At 35.4% G+C, this 24,903-nt stretch overlaps 1 protein-coding gene and 1 non-coding gene across 5 annotated transcripts in view; both read right to left on the bottom strand.

Moving 5' to 3' along the window:
• EPHA5 (EPH receptor A5) overlaps positions 1–24,903 on the bottom strand; it is a 367,821-nt gene that overhangs the window by 473 nt on the left and 342,445 nt on the right. For all 4 annotated transcript variants that reach the window (XM_061145871.1, XM_061145872.1, XM_061145873.1 and 1 more), the window contains 2 exons: positions 12,099–12,292; positions 8,116–8,271 (listed from right to left, as the gene is read on the bottom strand). In XM_061145871.1, the coding sequence (XP_061001854.1) occupies positions 8,116–8,271; positions 12,099–12,292 (350 nt within the window). The remainder of the gene's footprint in view (positions 1–8,115; positions 8,272–12,098; positions 12,293–24,903) is intronic.
• Positions 19,714–19,820, bottom strand: LOC133058932 (U6 spliceosomal RNA). Its single transcript, XR_009693440.1, has one exon. It is a non-coding gene; the product is annotated as a U6 spliceosomal RNA (small nuclear RNA).

Here is a 24,903-nt window from a genome sequence, read left to right as displayed (position 1 = left end):
TGAAGAAAGCACACATTGGATGTATGTATTGACTCAGTTTGTAGCACAGCACAATACCTCACGTTGACAAAGAGGCAAACCTTTTGCAGAAGCTAATTAGATTACAGTCCCAATTTAGATATATGGGGTCCAATTTTCAAATGCAGGCTCTAAAACTGTACCTTAAAATCTGTTTGCAGTCAAAAAATATTTAAAACAAGAAGTGATATACATATTTGCCCCCCGCTTTTGGATGATTTTTCGGATGGCACAGAGCAGGGAAAAAACAAACTTGCACATTCTCTCAATAAATATTTAAATTAAAGGGTACAATTTCATTGCATGGTTTTGAAAACGTGGACCTACAATATGAATGAGCACTTTTTATTTTACCAAAAGAAGTAAGCATAAAATATACTTTAAAAAATTTCATAGCTAAGCAGTTGAAGACCAAACTTTTCAAATGACTCAAGTCAGCACAATCATTTTGCATATCGGGTATCTTCAGGGGCTAATCATCACTACATTGCTCTGATAATGCTTAAAATATTTTATTTTTTACTTGGAATCCAAAGTAGCACAGCTTTCTTCCTTTATCAAATATATCTTGGTTCTATTGGCGTTTAGAGCATTCTGAAGATTACACGCTATCAAGAGATCTTTTCAAAAAAGATTTTTATATTATTTCTTTTTAACAAGCTTATTATTCAAAATAAACTTACAAATGTTTAGATTCCTAAACTAATAGCATATTTTGGCATTCAAAGCAGGAGCTCATGGTTTTTAAATATTGTTTCACAAGATACCCAGGAATTCTATTTTCCCAAAATATGCATTTGACAAATATAATAATTCAGATATGTTTGACAAATAATAATGTTAATTATTAAAAAATGAGCACTAGTGATTCAAGATTTTTCAATGACAAGATTTTAAAATGTTTGCCATGTTAGATTTCCTTAGATAATTACTCTGCTTAACACTTTATGCTAAAAGGAGAATATTTTTGCATTCAGTAAATGTACTAATTTCAGACTGTCTTAGAATTCTTTAGAATTGGATACAATTGCACTGGAATTATAGGTAAAACTGAATAGTTTTGGACACTCAAAAAATCTCTTAATTATCAGAGGATAGAAATTTAATAAATGGGTACTTAAGTTCTATGTGATTAGTATTGGAAATATTATTTATCTAAGGGATGTGGATTTGATCCCTGGGTCAGGAAGATACCCTGGAAGAGGAAAGCCCACTCCAGTAGTCTTGTCTGGAGAATTCCATGGACAGAGGAGCCTGGTGGGCTACGGTTAGTCCATGGGGGTCACAAAGAGTTGGACACAGCTGAAGAGCAGAGTTGAAGTGACTTAGTAGCACCAGAAAGTAATACATTAGGTGTCTTTTTCCTTTTATTTTTTGTTGATTTCTTATGAGAGTTTTAGCAAATGGCAAATAGCTAAAGAAAAAGCAATGAACACTTATGGTGGAAACATTTCTTTATTTGAATGTAAATGTGAAACATTTAATTTAGAAATTATTATAGCTACAAGACACCAGAGTATAATAAAATTAAGAATAACGAGGCAAGGAAGACAATCATCAACAAAACTTAAAAACCAGTAAAATTTCAGTTTAAACAAAATCACTGTTGTTAGTTATGAATGGGCGTCCTTGGTGGCTCAGCTGGTAAAGAATCCACCTACAAAGAGGGATACCTGGGTTTGATTCCTGGGTTGGGAAGATCTCCTGGAGAAGAGAATGGCTACCCACTCCAGTATTCTGGCCTGGAGAATCCCATAGACAGTCCATGGCGTCGCAAAGAGTCAGACAGACTGACTTTCACTAGTCATGAATAGACTGTAAAATAGCTAATGGCAGACTAACACAGGAACAGAAGAGATTTGAGTTTAATCTTGTCTTTTTTCAATTAAACCAGGGTTTCTGAGCCTTGCCCCTGTTAATATTACAGGCTGGATAATTCTTTGTTTGTAGGGGCTACCCTGTGCATTGAAGGGCATCTACCAGCATGCCTTACCTGTTCCCACTAAATACCAGAAATACTGGATGGCCACTGGCCCTTTGTCGTAACAAGACAAAATGTCTCCAGACATTGCAAAGTGCCCCTTGAGTGGAAAAATCTCCCTTGGCTAAGAAGCATTGCGATAAATATAATAAAATAGGTAACAATTAAGATGTCCCCTTCCTATATGCTAGGAAAATATAGAAGCAACAGGATGTAGATTTTTGTTAATTTCCTTTTATGGATGAGAAAACAATTTCTCATTTCTCTGAGACATAATATTGAGCAAAAAACTTTAAATTACATGCAGACATTTATTAATCTGTGAAATGAAAAATCTGTATATATAACATCAAAGATCCAGAATTCCAAAAGAAAGAAGATATTTAATGAAGGAAACAAAACACATGATTATTTGACTGAATCTATGGTAATCCAGTCTATACTTCATGGCAACTACAGTTATGGGCTAATTAACACTGTCCTATTTCCACATGTAACATGTATTATGAATTATGAAGACAATTTATGGGTGCTCACTACCAAGTTCTGGACTTAAGTCAGGAGAAAAGGGGATAAAATTTCTTAACCTGAAAGCAGTTAATCTCTACTAGAGAATGTAAATAATTAAAACTTGAAATAAAGTTTAAAACATATGTTTTATCATGTTTTATAAACCTACATGTGGTTCTGACAAAGGTTTGAAAGCAATGATTTAATATATACATACTTAAACTGCAGAATCCATATGGCTAATCCAATTATTAAGAATGAGTTTTTGAAAATAGCTATTATAGTTATTCTGAAAGACCTGAAGAAATATTACAGACTTTCCTCCTCAAACAGGGTGAACTTTGCATGTATCAGACCGAAACCTTAAAGTGTGTGTGTTTCTGGAGTGTGGTGCATGGGCGTAAGTGTGTATGTATTCCCATATTCCAACTCTTGGTTGCTTTGCCTCTTATTAAATCATTAGTTTGACTTATTTTTGTTTCCACTGTCTTTATCTGTTAATATATCTACATATAACTTCATTCTCTGCAAATAACTACAGGAAAGAATCTGGTTCAGTGCTTTGGGAATTTACATTTTTCATGACATCTATATCATGCTAAAGAATGAATATTTTAAGATATTGTATTTGATTAATACAGTTAGAAAGTTTGTGTTTATAGGCAAATAAAACCTGACCTTCTTCAGAACATTTCATGTATCTAGATGTTAAGTAAAATTTGTTTAAATTTTCCCAAGCACAAAATTTTATTTAGGGTCATCTTATGACCTGATAATCCCCTAACATTCATACAGAATTTCATACCAGTGAAATTCTCTATCCTTCTCCTCTCTCTTCTTACATTTCACCTCCCACCTCTATCTACACCTCTTTCCATGGGATAAATGGATTTATGAAAATACAGCACTCAGTTTTACATACTGTCATAAATTACGTGTCTTTAATGGAATGCTGTTTTTGAAGTCTGACCTGTCATTTCAAAAGCTGTCAAATTAATGTGCAGAGATTTAGAAAGTAGCATGATTATAATGCTGCAGTGTACATTTACCTTTACACAATGTGATTTTGAAAATGTGGGGACAAACAAGATTATTCAAGCAGTTAAATCTGTTCTCAGGAGCAAAGTTGTTTCTTTAAAAATTCCACTTAATATTTTCCTACTAAAATCACAAATGAGAATTAAAAAGGTATTAGGAAAATGTTTCCTGTAAAGGTTAAGTAACTTTATTCCAATATTGATAAATACACTATGGTATTTTCTTTAATGTAGCTTTGTTTCACATTTTTGTGATTTCCAGTAATTTCCATTTTACTTCTTAAAGCACCTATTAAATGGTCTATTTAACAGTAATAATGTGAGAAATTTGATAAAAATAAAAGTATTTTCCATTACATCATAAAGGTGCTACTCTATAATTATTTTTGAAAAAAATACTTGAAAATGTGTTATTTTAATAATTTCATTTATCTATATAGGAGGTTTTGTAGCAAGGGAAAGTTTTAGGTATGTCCCCTTTACATTTATGATACTAATTTTATCATGACCACGTGTAATCTTAAGTAATACCCAAAGCCAATTTAATGATGATAAACTAAATTTCAGCATAGGCTTATGAATCTAAACATGATCGACTAATATTGTTACATAAAAAACAGTTTTAATTTTGTCAACAAAACATGATTAGTTTTAGAAAAGTTGTAAATATAATGAATTGCCCTTGTTGTGACAACATTCCAATCTTCTTTTCAAATGTTATTTCCTAATATAAAATAATGGAAAACACTGGTATTATGGTGTTAAATGGCAGAATAAAAAATAGAAACTAAACAAGAGGTTTAGTTGATGTTGGAGCCAACTCTTGATTATTCAGGATGTAATTTATCCACTGGTAGAGGAAACATTCCCTTACATTCTTCTCCCTTCTGCTTTACACATCTTTTAGCCACATCACTGGTTACTTAGCCCCACCAACACAGGCTGGATAGGAGAAGGGAGAAGAGAGCTTAATGAACATTCATTAAATTTAAGTGTTTATTCTTATTGTCATAGTTTTATGATGCAATTGTATGTTTGGGATTTTTTTTTTTTGGTTCACTTTGAAGAATCCTGACAATCATTATATATGTACTGTACAAGGTATACATATATCTTGGCAAGAGAGGACTTAACCATGACCTAGCTATAAGTTTGAATGACTGAGACCTTGTAAGGGTCACACTGGATGTTTTAGAGTACTTATGCAGAACACAGAGGATAGTAAGTACTCATATGTGTTCTTTAGGCATATAATAAATTTTGCATAATGACTTTATTGATAAGTTAAATTTGGGTTGAAAGTAAAAGTGAAAGTGGCTCAGTCATGTCCGACTCTCTGCGACCCCATGGGCTATACAGTGCATGGAATTCTCCATTTGAGTTAGTGTGCACAAATTTTGGCTTTAGATTTGTGACACTTAATTTTAACATTTTAAGACCCTAATTTAATAAATAAGTAAATAGGAATTGCTTCAGCTTACACACGATTGGTATCATAAAGTTTACTGGATTTTATTTATTTTCTGAATAATCAAAAGTTGACAGTACTGATCTGACAAGAAGTTTAAAAAACAGCTGTGATACTGTCCTTATTTCCAATATTTGGATTCAGTGTGCAACTCACCTCAAGCCCACAGATCCCCCTGGAGACCATAACTCCCTGCACTTAAACACCACAGTACAGATTGCATCATTGCTGCTACAACAATTGTCGTCACATGAGCGCCGTACACAGAACAGCCAAGTTTAGGCACAGAGAACAGCAGACAGAAATATCTGAAGTTGAAAGCCACTTTCATTGAATACATTTTAGCTCTAAGTTCTTAAAATATTTCATTTCTATTCCACATCAAGCCTTACATATATGTGCTGGCCAAAAAAACATAAATAAAATTAAACTTCTATGAAGGAAATTGTCACCAAAGTATGTGCTTCTGAAAAATTATAATTGTTTCTTCTTCCTTATTCAAAATCCATCATGAGAACAAATTTGATGGCACAAATTATATTAATAACATATTTTTCTTATGTATGTAAATGGCAGTTTGGTCTTTTGCTTTATAATAATTAATTTTAACTTTTTTCCCAAGCATTTCTTACAAGTATGAATATATTTTTCCAGTTCTCAGTTTCAAAATTATACTCTGGCAATAATACTTGTATATCTTATTTCATTATAGTTTATACAGGCTACATAAAATTATTATTTAGACAGGGCCTAGTGACTAAACAACAACAAAGACCATGTAGAAATAAATCTTTAACTATTTAAGATTTTGTCTTTGTCTTTACTAATATTTTAGTTCCTTTGTCATAGTCCTTAATAATGACTGGCTTATTTTTTTTTTTTTTTCCTTTTTGGTCACGAGCAAGCAAAATGCACATATAATCTTTTTTTTTTTTTATATTCTTGACCAAACAAGTAACTGATCACTCATTCTTCTGTGAGTTATTTAACATAACATTTTGATAAATATGTTCTTACTAATAGGGGGAAAATGTGGTCAAAAACACAATAAAGAAGAAGACATGTGTTGGATTCTCCAATAAAGCGGCTTCACTTAAGACTGGTTGGCTCAGTTCCTAGTAAGGAATGTGGTATTTATAGCCCCAGGAAACTGAAGCAATTGACACATTGAGACCAACATTCTCTGAACAGGAAGATGTTGGCAAATCTCTTAATTTCACCTTATTCCTAGGTCAGAGTAAATAAGTTAAAACATAAAATATCTGAAAGGAGGCAATACAGAAGGCAACATGCTATCAAAGCAACAGAGAGAGAAGAAACTGACCCATGCAGAGAAGATTTGACCAGACAAAAATACAGGAAAATTGAAGCAAGCTGCAGACCATCACAAGACGAGAGAAGCGATTAAGTCTTGAAAGAAAACATACAAAATGAGAGAGTTTTGAAACGGAAGGGAAAATAGAAAAGCAAACAGAAAGGAATTAATCGAAATAAGAAAAAGTGAAACCATAATGTAAAATATTCAACATATTTATAGTATTTGGGGGCCCCAATGAAAGTAAAACAGAGGAATTAATGCAAAAGCCATTATTAGTGATTATGACTATTCTGTTAAGGAGAAACAAAAAAGTAGTGGATATAAATATATACATGTATATGTGCTATTTTAATAAAAAGAGAGACATGGTTTAATGCAAATAGTTTTATTATATATTTACAAGTAATCTGACATTGGGTAGAAGAAATACCTACAGTATCATTTTAATATAAAATGACAAATGACTTTAATAAATTAAAATGACCATTTTTACTGAAAAATTAAATAGCAATCATGTAAAAATAGTTTTAAATTATCAATAAATTTTTCTGTTTACTATTTCAAATATAGTACTAATGAGTTTTTCGAGTGTCCAAAGAAATAATGGGCAAAGTATATGTGCTCTCAAGTAGATATGATCTAGTGGTGATGGTGAGAATGATATTCAATAAATTAAGATGGCTAGCTGAGTGGTGATTTTGGGTCCTTTTAGTTATAGTTATGAATAAGAGAAATTCTGAGAAAGTGACATTAATTGGTGATCAGTGATGGTACCCTGTTACCTTTTCTGTGGATAGGCAGTGAGTTCAATGAACCAGAGAATGCCAGAGTAGAAATGGTGAGAACCAAGTGCTCAGTGTTCATATTATGTGATGTAATGGAAGAAAGTCTGTGGTTTAGTGCTTTAGAAAGTTCTACCATGCTTTAAAACTTACAACAATATTTTAACCTTTGAATGTGTAGGCAATTTGAACTGTTATTATTATATTCATAGGTTAAAACATCATTTGTGTTCATGTAATCCAGATGTAACCACCATAACAACAGTTAGTTTTCACAAATTACAAATATTAGGCTAAAATAATGACACATACAGAGTATATAATAAAATACAAACAACTTACAACCTTAAATAATTCAATTTTTAATTCTAGTGATTTTTATATAATAAGATCTGATAGATTTTGTCTTAAACGTGCAAAAAGAAGAGGGCACAATTGGTTTCCACTGAGATAGTACCAAATAACAAAAATCAAGGCAGGGTCTACTATATCCTTGGATTGCAAGAATATAAGATGCACCATTGATAGAGTAAACGGGATGAGATTCCTGCCCAGCAAGCTTTGTTTAAGCTGTTGTTATCTGGGTATTCACCCAAGCCGAAACTTCAGAGTATGTTTCGTTGTTATAGGGCTAGCAGCACCAATTGTGCTTACAGTTTGTTTTGTATTTACATTCATATAACACAAGTATCAGTAGAAAAACTTTTGTCAAGAAAACATCTTTTCTACAACACAAAGTACCAGTATCTTGCCAAGATGTTATTCCAGTCAATCAAATACTCAAATACTATTTGTTTGAAGCAAAGAAGCAAAGATACTGGCCACAAGTAGCATTAATCATGCAGCTGTTAACAATACAGGCTAAAAATGAAGATGCTTCTTTGAAAGCTGCCACACACGGACAAAGGGTAACTGATTTCCCTTGATCTCATCCAGATTGGTTTCTGAACAATTTTTCTCGCCCCAGCAATTATGTAAAAATTATCAGAAAAATTACTCACTCCAAGGTCACCTGAGCCACAGCGTCCATTGAACTGTATCCATTTTCCATGAAAATCTCTGTATATCGGCCCATTTTGATTGCTTCTAGCCATTCGCCTACTGATCTGTAGGCCCCAGATCCCAGTGAGCCATGTTCTGCCAATAAATTAGATACTCTAAAACACAAAAAACACAAATATTAAAAATTTTTATTGTAATATTAACTCATTATCAATGGATCTTTGAGTTTATAAGAATATTTATAGGAGAAAAATATACAAATGCTAACATGGAAGAAAATAATTCAAAAAACAGAATGCAAAAATCAGCCTATTCAGATTTTTTCTATACATAGTTAACAATGACTTATAATGGTTTGATAACTGAATTTTCTGTAATACAAAACATTAGCTAAAAGTTCCATGTTAGTAATTTAGATGTATTTATTTCCTACTTCGGTTTTGTTTGTAAAATATAGAAATTGCTACCAAATAGAGAGATGCAGGATAATTTGTGTAAAGTCAATTGCTTCTAGACTTTGCTAGAGAAACTTGTGCTCATTTATTTTTATTTCCTAGAAGACCAGAAATTAGTTATCTTTTATTTTATGCTCTTACATAGGAATGCTTGTTAATTCATGTAGGAGTAGTAGAACTGGAAAACAAAATGTAACCCTTAATATTAATACATAAGAAAACAAAATAGAATTAATCAAACTATGTGATTCTCTTAACTATGTTAAATTTACACTACTTGACCAATAATATATGAAATGATGATGATGATTTCTGGAAATGTATCCTAAGGAAATAATCAGGAAAATAGCAAAAATTACATGCACACTTTTTTGCTAAAGAAACATCAATGGCAATTTAAATGTCCATCAGTGGGACTTTACTTCAGTACACTTCAACCATTCAGTTCAGTTCAGTTCAGTCGCTCAGTCGTGTCCGACTCTTTGCAACCCCATGAATCACAGCACGCCAGGCCTCCCTGTCCATCACCAACTCCTGGAGTTTATTCAAACTCATATCCATCGAGTTGGTGATGCCATCCAGCCATCTCATCCTCTGTCGTCCCCTTCTCCTCCTGTCCCCAATACCTCCTAGCATCAGGGTCTTTTCCAGTGAGTCAACTCTTCACATGAGGTGGCCAAAGTATTGGAGCTTCAGCTTCAGTATCAGTTCTTCCAAAGAACACCCAGGACTGATCTCCTTTAGGATGGACTGGTTGGATCTCCTTGCAGTCCAAGGGACTCTCAAGAGACTTCTCCAACACCACAGTTCAAAAGCATCCATTTTTCGGCACTCAGCTTTCTTCACAGTCCAACTCTCACATCCACACATGACCACTGGAAAAACCATAGCCTTGACAAGACTGACCTATGTTAGCAAAGTAATGTCTCTGTTTTATAATATGCTAACTAGGTTGGTCATAACTTTCCTTCCAAGGAGTAAGCGTCTCCATCTGCAATCACCATCTGCAGTGGTGTTAGAGCCAAAAAAAATAAAGTCTGACACTGTTGCCACTGTTTCTCCATCTATTTCCCATGAAGTAATGGGACATGGTATGCTTCTCTTCGATCTCCTTTGCTTGCTCTTCTGTTTGACTGTAAAATTTGGAAGGAGCCAGGACACAGCTCTATATCTTCTCTACTCAGGCTATAACTTAACTTTGGGGAGTTTTACCCACTTGCATGCTTCAAACATCATCTATTTTTCTCTGATTTTCATCTCCTTCCTAAGTCGCTCATATATTCACATGTCTACTTCATGACTCCTTAGTTCTTGGGATTCTAATCACAACACATCCAACACCACACTACTCATCTTCTACACATCCAATTCCTCCTGAAGTCCTCCTTCTTATAGTCTATGATACAACTGTCTGCTCCTTCCTTGTCTTCAGTCCCTTCACATCTCTAATTGTGTTTCTTATCTATTCTACTTCCAATATATTGCAAATCTGACCACTTCTGTCACCAACTTAGTTGAAGACATCATCATGTCTTATCTGCACAAGCATATTAGCTTATAGTTATTCTACTAAATTTTACTCTCACTCTCCACTCTAAAATTAAAGTTTTTTTTAAGTTTTTATTTCATTTCATCTCTCTCTCCTGCAAGAGTTTGTTGCTCATTTCTGCATATTCAGCACCTACTCCACAGCCTGACACAGAATACACACATAAATATTTATTGGATGAATAAATAGATATTTTGTAGTAATTTGTAGTCAATAAATAGTATAGTCAAAGATTTGTTGAATTTGGAGAACAGGATCTTGAAGTTGAGATAATAGAAGAAATGCAATTTGGGATAATAGCAAAGTCTAGAATATGACTATGAAAAAGAGTCCAAGGTGGGTTAGAGACCAAAATCATTGAAGGAGAAAATTTCAAAGTATTGAGAAATATTTGAATATCATCTACATGGTTACTCAATTCACCTAATTTTGTGACATGTGTAGGAACAGAGAGAAAGAGACAGTGAATCAGGAACTAACACCTTTGAGAACCAGGACTTGTAGATGAATGAACACAAAATCAGGTAGAGAGTGGTACAGCCCTCCCCCTACAAACTGCAGCTGATTGATTCCAGGACCGGCCTTCCATCCAGTTAATACCCAAATCCATGGATGCTCAAGTTTCTTATATAAAATGATGTAGTAGATTCAGCCCTTTGCGTCCACACATACAGAGGGTTGGCCTTAGAGTCTTAAGCTAAATCTGCTAAAATGAAACCTAGCAAGCTGAATTCTATGTAATACATATATAGAGTAATATGAAAATTTGTTGGATATTTTTCACTGCTCCCAACCTACAATGATGATGTTGAAATTAATACAATTTAGAACTTAAAATTTCTCTTTACGATTTCCTTTCCTTACATCAACTTATGACAACATAATTCAAACAACTAGAGAGAAATACAATATTTTAGATGACAACAAACAAATTAAAAGCAGTTATTTTGGGAATAACATAAGGAGTGATCTCTAAGATGCATTCTCCACTTGCTACCACAGAAAGCTAATGATGCCTGAACAGAGTTTGAAGATTCATTTCTCATTTGTATTTAAAAATGACTCTTTGTCTAGTAAACGATTGTTTATACCAGAGTCACAGAACTTATGTAACTTTATCAATAAATTGTTTCTCATTTGGTTCATACTATGCGCAGTCAATTCAGCTACCAGCAGGATACCTTTTCTTGTAGAGAACGATAACTGCCTTATATATAATGAAAATAATAATCTGGTATATTTCCTAGCACATAATCAAAATGATATACTTTTTGAGAGGACAACTTTGTAATTTTTCAGGTAAAAGAGTTAAGAATTCTTTATATAAGGTAACATTTTTTAAATGCATTTACTTGCATTCAGAAAAGTTTAAAAAATGCTTGTTTGCTCACGCAAGTTTTTTCCACAAGATTACTCATTTATTAATTTCAAGTCCTGTTCAAACTACACAGTAAATGATTATCCAAATATCTATACTCAACTGGATAAGAGGAAAGAGTCCCTTACGGAGTTGTTGACATTTATAGAATATGACAGGTTGAGAAATCTAGCTAGGGAAATCAAGAGTAATTATTATGTATCTCTGGTTTAAAATTTTATCAGTGCTTAACTGGCTTTTTCCCATGATCTTATAATCTTATAGGTCTCCGCATCCAAACCTATGTGGGGTTCAAAGCACTGGAGAGTACATATATTTGGGGATTTTTAAAAAATATTACCTGAATTTGACTATAGTTAACATTTATCTGAAACTTGTAGGTTATGCTATTAGATTAGGTATAGGTGTTTTCAGGTATAATTGAATCATTTATATTTCATTCATGTAAAGAACATTATGCAAAAACCATATTCAAATAAATTATTGTAATGTAAGTTCATAGGCTAGTATGTGTACAAAAATAATTGCATTAACTTGATATCTGTGGCATTAATCTGAGTTTGCAATATTCAGAAAAATCTCCCCAGTCTGGCCTGGTACCTGCTTGATGCATTAACCAGTGTCTTCAAGCTACTTGGGTTACGGATCAGCTTGTCCAACATGTTGACAATTTCTTCGAACTTAGGCCTGCTATTTCGATCTTTCTGCCAGCAATCCAGCATTAATTGGTAGAGAGCAGCAGGGCAGTCCATGGGGCTTGGCAGACGGTAGCCTTCCTCTACGGCTTTAATCACCTGTGGAAAGTGAAAGAGAACAGGTCCCCCAATGCCACAGATTAAATACAGAATAGCTTGAGAAATTTCCCACTGCTCAGTTGTATCCTTACTCTTACTCTTGCAATAACAACCAGCATCACTGCCTCTAACACCCCCCATTACTCCTTTTGCTGACAAATACGATGAAAAGAAATAATAGGCTATCATACAATATAAGATAGGCTTTCCTCACTTATGATAAAGAAAATAAATGGTAATCATTTTTACCTAAAATCTTGATAAAGAATGATTTGTAAAATTAATTGACATAAAAGCAAATAGTTCATGCTTTATTTATCCTCACATTCTGGAATCAAATAGAGATTAACTTTTCTAGTGATTTCTCTGAAAATGTAATGTCTTTTTAATGAAAAATTATGTGTAGAATCACATTTTTTAAAATAATAGAAGCACAATTTTACTCCTAAAGAGACTTTTGGATGGCAAATGATGGATAAGTCAAAGGCTAAATTAGCATAACTGTCTCATGTATCATTTAATAATATCAAGGTCTGGCTGTTTATTATCATCTACTGTTTTCAGTCTGGAATTTGGAACGACTGTTTAGTAGTGTGAGCATTACAAACATCATTGATTTAAAATGCAACCACACATATAAGCATCAATCTAATTGTGAGATTTTTTTTTTTTATCAAAAACATTCTTAATGTTGCTGCTGCCATCAAAATATCTAACTCCAGAAGAGAATTGTTTATGTTATCAAACAATAATATATATTTTATTCAATTATTTAAATTCTAATATTTAAATGATACCAAAACCCAATAATGATGAGCATATTTCTCAAATCCTATTTGAATATTTTCTTAACGACTGTTAAGATATGACCTGACAATTAGAAAAAATAGGATTAGAATAGAGAGTTCATAAAGACAATTTTGAAAGGTTGGAGAGAAATCAGTCTTCTAATGATAAAGGAAACAACATCTGAACAAAAGCAGGGGCAGATGGAGGAAGACAAAATGGCAGATTTCAGGGACATTTATCACACACGGGTAGAGGGGATAGTAGAGAAAATTTTGAGAGAAAAGAAGTTCAAGCCTTTCGTGCTGGTTGATTTTTGCTGTTAATTTTAGGTAAGAACATTTATGGGGGTGGGAAATGTTGACAGGTATAATTTGGAGCTTGTTTTATTTGAAGTAAGTTTAGGCAACTGCAGATGGCAATTAGCAGGGATCTGGCTGGAGTACAGGAGATATTTGGGCTGATAATACGAATGTGAGGGTCATCAGCACTCGGTCACAGCTTGAAGGCGGGTGTAGTTTATAGCTCCCTGGGAAGGACACAAAATAAAGGTTCCTGAGAAGCACCAATAGTTAAGTTCAGGCAAAGAAATAAAAAGAACTCAAGGACTCTGAGAGTCATCTACTGCTTTAGTTGACTCAAAACAAAAAGTTAAAAGGCAAATCATAGTAGGAAATATTTTAAAAATTATAACATACAGTTAACATATCTAGTGTATTAAAATCTCACACAGTATTGAGAAGTAAAATAATAAAACAACAAATAAGAAATAGGTACTAATCAAAAATTTACAAAAGAAAAAAGTGCTAAATCAATTCTGAGAAATTGTTATCACTAGTGATCAAATAAATGAATAGTAAAAATTTTGCACTCCTATATTAATGAAAGTTCATTTATTAATTTGCTTATTATAAGACTCCACATTGTTTATAAAGACAATGGTTATTCTATAATAATGTCTATGTAGCAGAATTAAATGCCTTAATAGAGTTTATATCATGAAATATTTCACTATGCAGTGAAAATAGTCATTCTTATTTACATAAAACCTGATATATCTTATAATGTGCTTGTCCTCAAAACTTGATACTAATTATGCCTATTTTTTTCCTTTGACATCTATTTTTAAAAATTATTTTCTTTCCTTCTCTGATCAGTCAGTCTTACAAGTCAGGGGTCCCCAAACTCCAGGATCTAAAACCTGATGACCTGAGGTGGAGCTAATTTAATAATAACAGAAATAAAGTGCACAATAAATGTAATGTCTTTGAATCATGTGCCCTCTTTTCTCCTCCCCCAACACCCCATACCCTAGTTCATGGAAAAATTATCTTCCATGAAACCTGTCCCTGCTGCCAAAAAGCTTGGGGACTGCTGTTATATGTGATCATGAAATGAATAAATTAAACCAATTCCTTAGTTTTAAAAGAATTTGTAAGTTATTTGATCTGAGAAATTATTTCCAGAATATATTACTTAATTTTATTTTCAGCTATAATTTTATATATAGATATAATACTCTAAGTTAACTTAGAACTTGGCCCAGTAATTAGGTCATTGAATTTAATTCTAAATTCATCTTTAGAATTTATATTTAAAATAGATTTAGTGCTATAATTTTACATTTTATATTTAGACATTGTGCAGTTTTTTTTTTTTTTTTTTTCATTTTTACCTATTGTTCCTTTCATAGCTTGAGGGAGAAATGAATGGCGTTACTACTCTGGTGGTTTGTGAAAAGATAGAAATCTACCAAAGTTCTATGTAGGCTGTTCATTTTACCATAAAATTTACAATGTATGGCCAATGAATCATAATCTAATTAACTGACTTTGTTATTATGATTATATTTCTTAATGTACATGGTTGAGATGAACAAATGAAAAGATAAAAAATAAATAAAAAGCCAGAATTTTTACAGACAACCTGGTACCATTTCAGACTTCTATATCTGAAATATTGTCATACGCTATGCATTTTCTTGGCACTGACATGTAAATCAATAGTCTGAACACAATTTAAAGAATGCTGCCTCTCCTTCCAATATATAAATCCCAACACTGAGCACTATTATGATAAGGCAGTAATTACCTGGTGGTGACTCTTATGGGCCCTTTCCATCATGCAAGTATCAGTGGGTTCATCTTTCAGGTACATACTTTTTGGGTATGGTTTGCTTTTGCTACCCACAGAGCTCTAAGTTAGTATTTATAGGTTGGAATGCCTGATCCACAAACGTGAACTCACACCTAGCATATCATGTAACTAGAATTATCCACATCATAGTGAAGGGTCTGTGAGCTTATCACATACATAAGGATATGCTGGTAAATATTTAACAACTTTCTCTTCTTGAGGGGAAAATTTATAACATTGCTTTGTTGTTGTTGTTCAATTGCTAAGTCGTATCTGACTCTGCAATCCCAAGAACTGCAGCATGCCAGGCTTCACTGTCCTTCATTATCTCAAATTCATGTCCATTGAGTCAGTAGCGCTATCTAACCATCTCATCCTCTGTCACCTTCTCTTTCTGCCTTCAACCTTTCCCAGCATCTGGTCCTTTCCAATGAGTCGGCTCTTCACATCAGATGGCCAAAGTACTGGAGCTTCAGGTTCAGCATCAGTCCTTCCAATGAATATTCACGGTTGATTACCTTCAGCAGCAGCGACTGGTTTGATTTTCTTGTGTCCAAGGGACTCTTCACTAGTACCACAATTCAAAAGCATCAACTCTTCAGCATTCAGCCTTCTTCATGGCCCAACTCTCACATCCATACATGACTACTGGAAAAACCAGATGCTTGACAATAAGGACCTTTGTTGGCAAAATAATGTCTCTGCTTTGTAATACACTGTCTAAGTTTGTCATTGCTTTTCTTGCAAGGAGCAAGCCTTTTTAAAAAATTTCATGGCTGCAGTCACTCTATGCAATGATTTTGAAGCCTAAGAAAATAAAATCTGCCACTCGTTCCACTTTTTCCCCTTCTGTTTGCAATGAAGTGATGGTACCAGATGACATGATCTTAGATTTCTGAATGTTGAGTTTTAAGCCAGCTTTTTCACTCTCCTTTCACCTTCATCAAGAGGCTCTTTAGTTCCTCTTCACTTTAGCCATTAGAGTGGTATCATCTACATATCTTGAGATTGTTGGTATTTCTCCAGGTAATCTTCACTCCAGCTTGTGATTCATTCAGCCTGGCATTTCACATGATATCGCTGCATAGAAGTTAAATAAGCAGGGTGACAATATACAACCTTGAAATACTCTTTCCCAATTTTGAACCAGTCAGTTGTTCCAAGTCTGGCTCTAATTGTCATTTCTTGTCCTGAATGCAGGTTTCTCAGGAGACAGGTAAGGTGGTCTGGTACTCCAATTCTTTAAGAATTTTCCTCAGTTTGTTGTGATTCACAACAAAGGCTTTCACATAGTCAATGAAGCAAAAGGTTTTTTTTTTTTTTTTTTAAGTCCTTGCTTTTTCTATGATAAATGGATGTTGGCAATTTGATCTCTGGTTCTTCTGCTCTTTCTAAATCCAGTTTGAACATCTGGTAGTTCTTGGTTCATGTACTGTTGAAGTCTGGATTGAAGAATTTTGAGCCTAACCTTACTAGCATGCAAAATGAGTGCAATTGTCCGGTAGTTTGAACATTCTTTGGCAGTGCCCTTCTTTTATATTGGAATGAAAACTGACCTTTTCCAGTCCTTTAGTTCCTCTTCACTTTAGCCATTAGAGTGGTATCATCTACATATCTGAGATTGTAGATATTTTCCAGTCCTGTAACCACTGTTACAAAATTTCCAAATTTTCCAGCATATTGAGTGCAGCAATTTAACAGCATCATCTTTTAGGATTTGAAATAGCTCATCTGGAATTCCATTACCTCCACCAGCTTTGTTCATAGTAATGCTTCCTAAGGTCCACTTGACTTCACGCTCCAGGAAGTGTGGCTCTAGGTGAGTGACCACACAATTGTGGTTAACTGGGTCATTAGGACTATTTTTGTATAGTTCTTCTATGTATTCTTCTCACCTTTTCTTAATCTCTTCTGCTTCTGTTAGGTCCATACCATTTCTGTCCTTTATTGTGCCCATCTTTCCATGAAATGTTCCCTTGGTATCTCCCATTTTCTTGAAGAGATCTCTAGTCTTTTTTGTTCTATTGTTTTCCTGTTTCTTTGCATTGTTCATTTAAGAAGGCTTTCTTATCTCTCTGCTATTCTCTGGAACTTTGCATTCAGTTGGTTATATCTTTCCCCTTCTCCTTTGCCTTTCACTTCTCTTCTTTTCTCAGCTATATTTAAGCCTCCTCAGACAACCACTTTGCCTTTTTGTATTTCTTTTTCTTGGGGATGGTTTTGATCACCACCTTCTGTACAATGTTATGAACTTCCAACCATAGTTCTTCAGGCACTCTGTCTATCAGATCTAATCCCTTGAATCTACTTGTCACTTCCACTGTATAATTGTAAGGGATTTGATTTAGGTCATACCTGGGACGGGAACTTCACTGTTGCTGAGACAGTAAAGAATCTGCCTGCAATGCGGGAGCTCAGGTTCCATACCTGGGTCAGGAAGATCATCTGGAGAAGGGAATGGCAACCCACTCCAGTATTCTTGCCTGGGGATTCCCATGGACAGACGAGCCTAGCAGCTACAGTCTGTGGGTTTGCAAAGAGTCAGACATGATTGAGTGACTAACACTCCAAACTCCTGAATGACCTAGTGGTTTTCCCTACTTTTTTAAATTTAAGTCTAAATTTTGCAATAAGGAGCTCACGATCTGAGCCACAAGAAGCTGCAGGTCTTGTTTGTACTGACTGTATAGAGCTTCTCCATCTTTGCTGCAAAGAATATAATGAATCAAATATTTATCTGATATAAACACTCCCTTTATTCCAGCTGCAAGCTACCGACACAATCTCATTCAGGTGAAAATGTTCTGAAAATTCTCTATTATGTGCTGGTTCCAGCAACCACTATACCCAGTTCATTATCCAGAAGCTACAAACCTCACAGAATGCTGAAAGGCTTTGAAAGGCACCAATGAAGCACAAACATGGGGGCAACGTTTGATAGGATTAGGTGTCATTATTCGCGATGCAGTTTATGTATTAAATCAGAAATTTCTACATTGTTCTTTATTCCCAGTGACTCTTGCCAGGTGACAATAGGTTATAGATGTGACCCAGGGCACTCTGGACTACCTGTGCCCAGCTACAAGCACAAGAGAAGAGGTGTCTTTCACCATGATGACCAAGGTTATTGAAACTGAAGAGCAGGAAGCATTTGAACTGCTTTCACACAGTTGGGGCAAGGAGAAATTTGTGTGGACCCCAGGTAAAACTCGAAGGGGCTCTCTTGTTACTTCTTTATAACAACTGTGAACAGAAAATGCTTACCTCCAAGAATGAAAGATTGATTCAGCCTACCAGTTAAGCCACCATGATTTGCCAGGTTGTTGGTGATGGGAAGTCAGAATGGATGCTGGAGGAGGGAGAGGTTAAGAACTATATGAGGTCCTGAGATCAGCTGAGGGGCTACAGTTTGGTCTGTAATTGGCCTCTTCTGAATTTTCCTTAAGAAAGAAAAGCCTACAGAACCATGGAACAGATGCTTCTGGAACTTGTGTGGAAAAGTTGCTGTGTGTTGCAAAAAAGGTGGAGCATCGCAACCACAAAAATTTGTCTCACATATCTTCACTTGCAGGCATGGTAACTGACCTACAGACTTTAACCCTAACACCTCTAAAATCCATCATCATGTTTACACCAAGCCCATGGTCTATATAGATTGAAACGGAAAGTTGCTCAGTCATGTCTGACTCTTTGTGATCCCATGGATTAGATAGTCCACGGAATTCTCTAGGCCAGAATACTGGAGTGGGTAGCCTTTCCCTTCTCCAGGGGCTCTTCCTAACCCAGGAATTGAACCCAGGTCTCCCGCATTGCAGGCAGATTTTTTACCAGATGAGCCACAAGGGAAGCCCAGGAATACAGGAGTAGGGAGCCTATCCCTTCTCCAATGGATCTTCCCAACCCAGGAATCAAACTGTGGTCTCCTGCACTGCAGGCAGATTTTTTTACCAACTGAGCTATCAGGAAAGCCCTTGGATAGATTACTCCCAGTCAATTACTGAATATGGTACTGATAAGATAGACGCATTCCTATGAGACTCCTACAACAGCCAGTGTTGGCTTGGGGACTCCTTGGCAGCCTTGGCAACCTCTCTTAGAAGTACACTTTGGTCTCAGATGCTGGCCTCCACCATCCTTCCTCTGATCTCTATCTGGGACCAGATTTGCATCGCAGTCTGACATCTCTCCCAGCTTCCTCTCATCCCTTCTTCTTTTTCCTCACAAGCATTCCCTTTAATAATACCATGTATATGGAATTTCCTCTTGACATAGGCTTCTTGGAGATCTAAACTAGTCCAGGCATTATATCATAGATTGTTGTTCAGTCGCCAAGTCATCTCTGACTCTTTGCAACCCCATGGACTGCAGTACACCAGGCTTCCCTGTCCCTTACCAACTCCTGGAGTTTGCCCAAGTTTATGTCCATTGACTTGGGGATATCATAGGTACTAAGATGCAAAATATATGTATATTATCTGCACTCATTTTTTTTTTTTTTCAAAAATATGGAACGCTTCACGAATTTGCGTGTCATCCTTGCGCAGGGGCCATGCTAATCTTCTCTGTATCATTCCAATTTTAGTATATGTGCTGCCGAAGCGAGCACTATCTGCACTCATTTTTAACACATATCTGCAAAATAAGAATTAATACACATTTTACAAGTGAAACATGTGACATTCCAGAAGGTTAACCACTGCACACATTCACCCAAGTAACAAGTGGCTGTGGGAAGATTCACATCTAAGTCTCTCTGGCATGCAATTATGTAGATCTTTCTATCTAAGCGCTGAGTCACTCTACTGAAATGAGAAATTATTACCTCCCCAGAAAATAATTTGGGACAGGTATGGCTACTACTCCATGGAGTCAGACTTCTTCCACCATAAGAAAAAAAATTAATATCCAGAATTAAAATGAGCTATTTTGAAAGATAGTGCATTCTTCATCACAGGAGATGTGAAAGTGTAGGCTGGATAAGTGAGTGGCAGGAAATTGGTAGGGAAACTTCAAGCATCAGAATGAGCTCTGAAGAATTAGGTTCTACATTGACTGTCAATGCTTATGTTGCTTGGTATTTACTCGAACCTTCACAGATGAATCCTTCAGTTACTTCATAGATACGAAGCTCCTCCAAAGTGACTGGAGTTTAATAATTTCTGGAAATTATCTCAAATGCCATAGAAATAGTTTCATATAGACTGATTTTTTTCCCTAGTATTTCTTCCCTGTTTCCAATAGCTATTAAAAATGTATCAAGTATGTATTTTTCTTCATACAGCAATCTTAGAGAATTCCAGAGATTAGAAAGATCTTAGAAATCTTCTGTTCAAATCCATTTCCTTTATAATAACTGAAGCTGACCAACAGTTATAGAATCAAAGATTATTCTATTCTTTTAATTTAAGATTTTTGTTTTAGTTGTTTTTAAATAGCAAGGTATGGAAATTTTAGACTGATATTTGTTTATGTTTCACTTTTTCCCAAAGGGTAAGAATTTCCATGAAGTTACCTACCAGTCCCTAAACTACTTACTTACATCCAAAGGCAGCATTATCCTTAGAAGACCAATAATCATTTGTCCAGTAGACTCATTGAGACCAAGAATAATTTGCTGTCAAATATTGGTAATTTGGAGTATTTGGGTGAGAACTAAACTCCTCATACTTTAGTTAATTATAGTATGCTGCATGTTACCATAAACTGTTCTTTTTTGTTTTGCCATTAAAAACTTCAGCAATGCTATATACATATACACACATCATTCTATCCCATCAGAAACTGAAATAAACAAACAAAAAATTGACAGAGAAAGGGAGGCGCATCCAGTACAAGGTGAGTTCACATCCTTTTGAAGTCAAAGATATTTGCCACCTTAAAGGTAAGATTTCAGTTCAGTTCAGTTCAGTTGCTCAGTCGTGTCCGACTCTTTGTGACCCCATGAATTGCAGCACGCCAGGCCTCCCTGGTAAGATTTAGGCTAACAGAGATGGTGTTAGAAATTTGAATGAGAAAACAGCATTGGAACATGTATATTGCCATATGTAAAACAGATGACCAATGCAAGTTTGATGCATGAAGCAGGGCACTCAAAGCTGGTGCCCTGGGACAACCCAGAGTTTGGGGTGGCGAGGGAGGTGGGAGGGGGGTTCAGAATGGTGGGACAAATGTGCCCCATGGCTGATTCATGTTGATGTATGGCAAAAAACACCACAATATTTAAAGGCAATTAGCCTCCAATTAAAATAATTAATTAAAAATTAAAAAGATAAAACATAAAAGGAGAGAAAAAAAGCGAAACCTGAGCGCTTAAATTTTTTTTAAATGTATTGCTTAAAAAAGTTTTTAAAACACTTTGTAACTTATGTGCTTAACTATGTATTCATGCTGTTTTTCAGTCCCTAAGTCATGTCCAACTCTTTGCAGCCCCACGGATTGCAGCACTCCAGGCTTCCCTGTCCTTCACCAACTCCCCGAGTTTGCTCAAACTCATGTCCATTGAGTTGATGTGGCCATCTAACCATCTCATCTTCTGTTGACCCCTTCTCCTCCTGCCTTCAATCTTTACCAGTATCAGGGTCTTTCCCAATGAGTAAAAGAGATTGTCACTAAATATAAAAACGCAACCCATGCCCTCTTATTTTGTTTCTTTTTAATTTCTGAAAAATGTTGACATTTAAAATGTTTGTTGTACATAAGGAAGCTTCTACTGACTACAGGATATAATCTTAGCTTCCCAAACTTGAATCAGAGTTCATGGCCTGATATTTACGTAAAATCATATTCGTCATCTTAGTTGATTTTTATTATATGTTGTCATGGCTTTTCTCTGTGATGATGGAGGCAATCCTAAATTAAAAGAAATTTACTGCAGCATTCTGTCTCCCTGATACAGCAGAAGGGCTCCTCTGAGAGATTTAGATTATTCTGCATGTCTTGGTAACATAACATTTTCATGGTACCAAAGCCCTTTTAAAATCAGACAATATCTAGAATGCAGAGATGATAGAATACATCATTTAAAACTGCCAAATCAGTACTTCTATTTTGCTTTCTGAGAATCATTTTTCAAAAGAAATATTCAGTGATCATGATTTTCAAATATAGTAGATCTGCCATGTTTCTTGGACACAAATTTTGATAAGAAATTGAGGCATACCAAACTTAATATTTAGCTTGCTGAGAAAATGCAAGGCATGTGTTGGACATTCTATTAAAGGCAGACATTTTAGAAAGATCTTTAATTGTATAGTGATTTTCTGTAAACCTCATTTAGGTTCTTAGGAAACCCAACCAAAGCCAAAATATTAGCTTTTGTTTTTATTGTGTTCTGAAAATATTACATTAGCACTTCCTCGTATCTTCTAAATAGTTTTAAATAAAGTTATCTGAAAAAGTATCATGACGCTCTAATGGCTGAAAACAGGAAAAATATTCGTTCCCAATCCTTCACACCTGTTTCTACATCCTTTTCCATGTAAATTTAGATTGTCCATTCACAACGAGCTGACTATGGGAACTGGACTGATCCTCTGATTATGGGATTGGACAATGGAATGTGCGGGCTGAAGTGCAGTTGGGCTTATTCTCACCCTTCAGTCACAGGGCAAATGAGCTCATATCTAGGCTAGCCTGCTGGTCGCTGACAGAAGAGGAGGGCCATGTGGAACACAGCCAAGGTGTACCAGCATATATCAACCAGTCCACAGGAGCATGAGCAAGCACAGTCCAGATCAGCAGAAACGCATATGAGCTTTCACCTAACATTATATTCTACTTTGATCTATCATATTTGTGATAGATAAAGCTATGTCAGGCATAATGGTCAATAATGTGAGTAATAATGCTACATATATTATACACATATTTGGGAAGGACTAAAAATAATTTTGAGTGACAAAATCAGAATTAAATATATCTCAAGAGTGAGAAGGAGTTACAACACCAAATAAAGGATAAATGTTTTCCTGGAGAGAAAGGAGCAGCCTTACTGGCATGACAGAATGAAATACTTTCATAAAGACTAAAGGAAACAGTGGCATTGACATGAGCCTTGAGAGAAGTCAGAAGCCAAACCATATGTTTCAAGTTAGCATTAGGCATTTATCTGGAGAGTGTAGCAAATAGTAAAATAGGTCTGGTCTCTGTCTAGACTAGATTAATCCATAGTAATTATTACATAGTGAATTGAATATTTTATATTCAATTAGAAGACTGATTCAATTGGAAACAGTGTGGAGGTTAGGTATAAAATTTTGAAGCGCCAAGCTGAAATTTCTGGCATAACTTGTCATATTTTTGTGGCCTAAAGAAAGTCATTTAATCTCTCCAGTGTATTAACTGGGACACGGATAATATCCCTCCGATGAATTGCTAAACGTGCAGTGAGTTCATCACTTTGGCCACAGTCCTGGCCCTAAAATCATAAAGTTGATGACAGTAGATGATATTTTCTCTCAAATTTAGAGAAACATAAAAGTCAGCATCCCTTCACTAAGTCAAGCAAACAGGGCACAAAGAAAACTAGTTGTAGCAGTTGTAGATGAAAAAAAGAAAGGGAGAATCACTGCCTTGCAGTATGCTCGCTGAGAGGCAGGACTCAATCAGCCTAATTTCCTATTGCTATCCAAGAAGAATGCTGTTAAGTATTTCTTGGGAAAGCCAGAGGGCGACCCTGGCTTCTCATCTAGGGAATCTGAAGGAGGCAGGCTGGCTAGGGCAGCATAGAAGACGGATTCTTTCCCAGCTGAGCCAATAGGGAAGCCCAAGAATACTGGAAAGGGTAGTCTATCCCTTCTCCAGCAGATCTTCCTGACCCAGGAATTGAACTGGGTTCTCCTGCACTGCAGGTGGATTCTTTACCAGCTGAGCTACCACAGAAGCCCAGGACACCCTGAAATAGTATCTAATTAAGAGGGGACACTGGTAGAACAACCAAGAAGAATGTGCTGTCCTCTGGTGAAGCAGACATGTATGAGGCATCATAAGAGGCGATGAGGTGGGGAGCAGGCAGGCAGTGTGGGAATTCTCGGACATCAGCTGGAATACAAGGATCTCTCAGAGAGGAAGGCAAAAATCTGACAATTCTTCCTTCCCAATCTTTCTACCTGGTGTCAGGCTGACCCTGCCGTTACAGAATACACTTTGAAATGGATGTAGGATTGCCTCTGATTTAGACTGGACTTGGATTTTTTTATCTGAAAGTGAATCTTAATTACTAGCATGGTACTGCTGATTCACCAAAATGCAGCTGAGAGCTACAGTACCTGTGTAATAATCCCTAAAGGCGTAGGAGAGGGAGACTTTAGAGAGCATGGGCGAAAGGAGCAATTGGGGAAAACAAGAAATGTTTTAAATCATCATGGTGATTTATTGAGCTAAGCTTGTTCATTATGCTGTTTTTTTCTACAAAGAAGTAATGAGCTATTAGTTGTTAAATCATTTAAAACAGTATATGGCATAAAGTATATTTTTGTTTTTGATACAGTAAGGACTTAATAAATGTTAGCTTTTATAATTATTTATTTGAAGAAAAATATCAAATTTCAATGTGATTCAAAATAGAAAGGGCTGTATTGAATAGTAACAATGGAAAATTACAAAGGCAAAAACCAGAGAGTCATGGGTCAAGCATCATTCTGAAGATGAATAGAAGATTCTTTTCTGGGGTCTTTAATTCCAGGATTCTA

The sequence above is a fragment of the Dama dama genome, chromosome 6, assembly GCF_033118175.1.
Source record: "Dama dama isolate Ldn47 chromosome 6, ASM3311817v1, whole genome shotgun sequence".
NCBI lineage: Eukaryota > Metazoa > Chordata > Mammalia > Artiodactyla > Cervidae > Dama > Dama dama.
The sequence above is the reverse complement of the archived record's forward strand: the minus strand, read 5'-3'. Positions and strand labels throughout refer to the sequence as shown.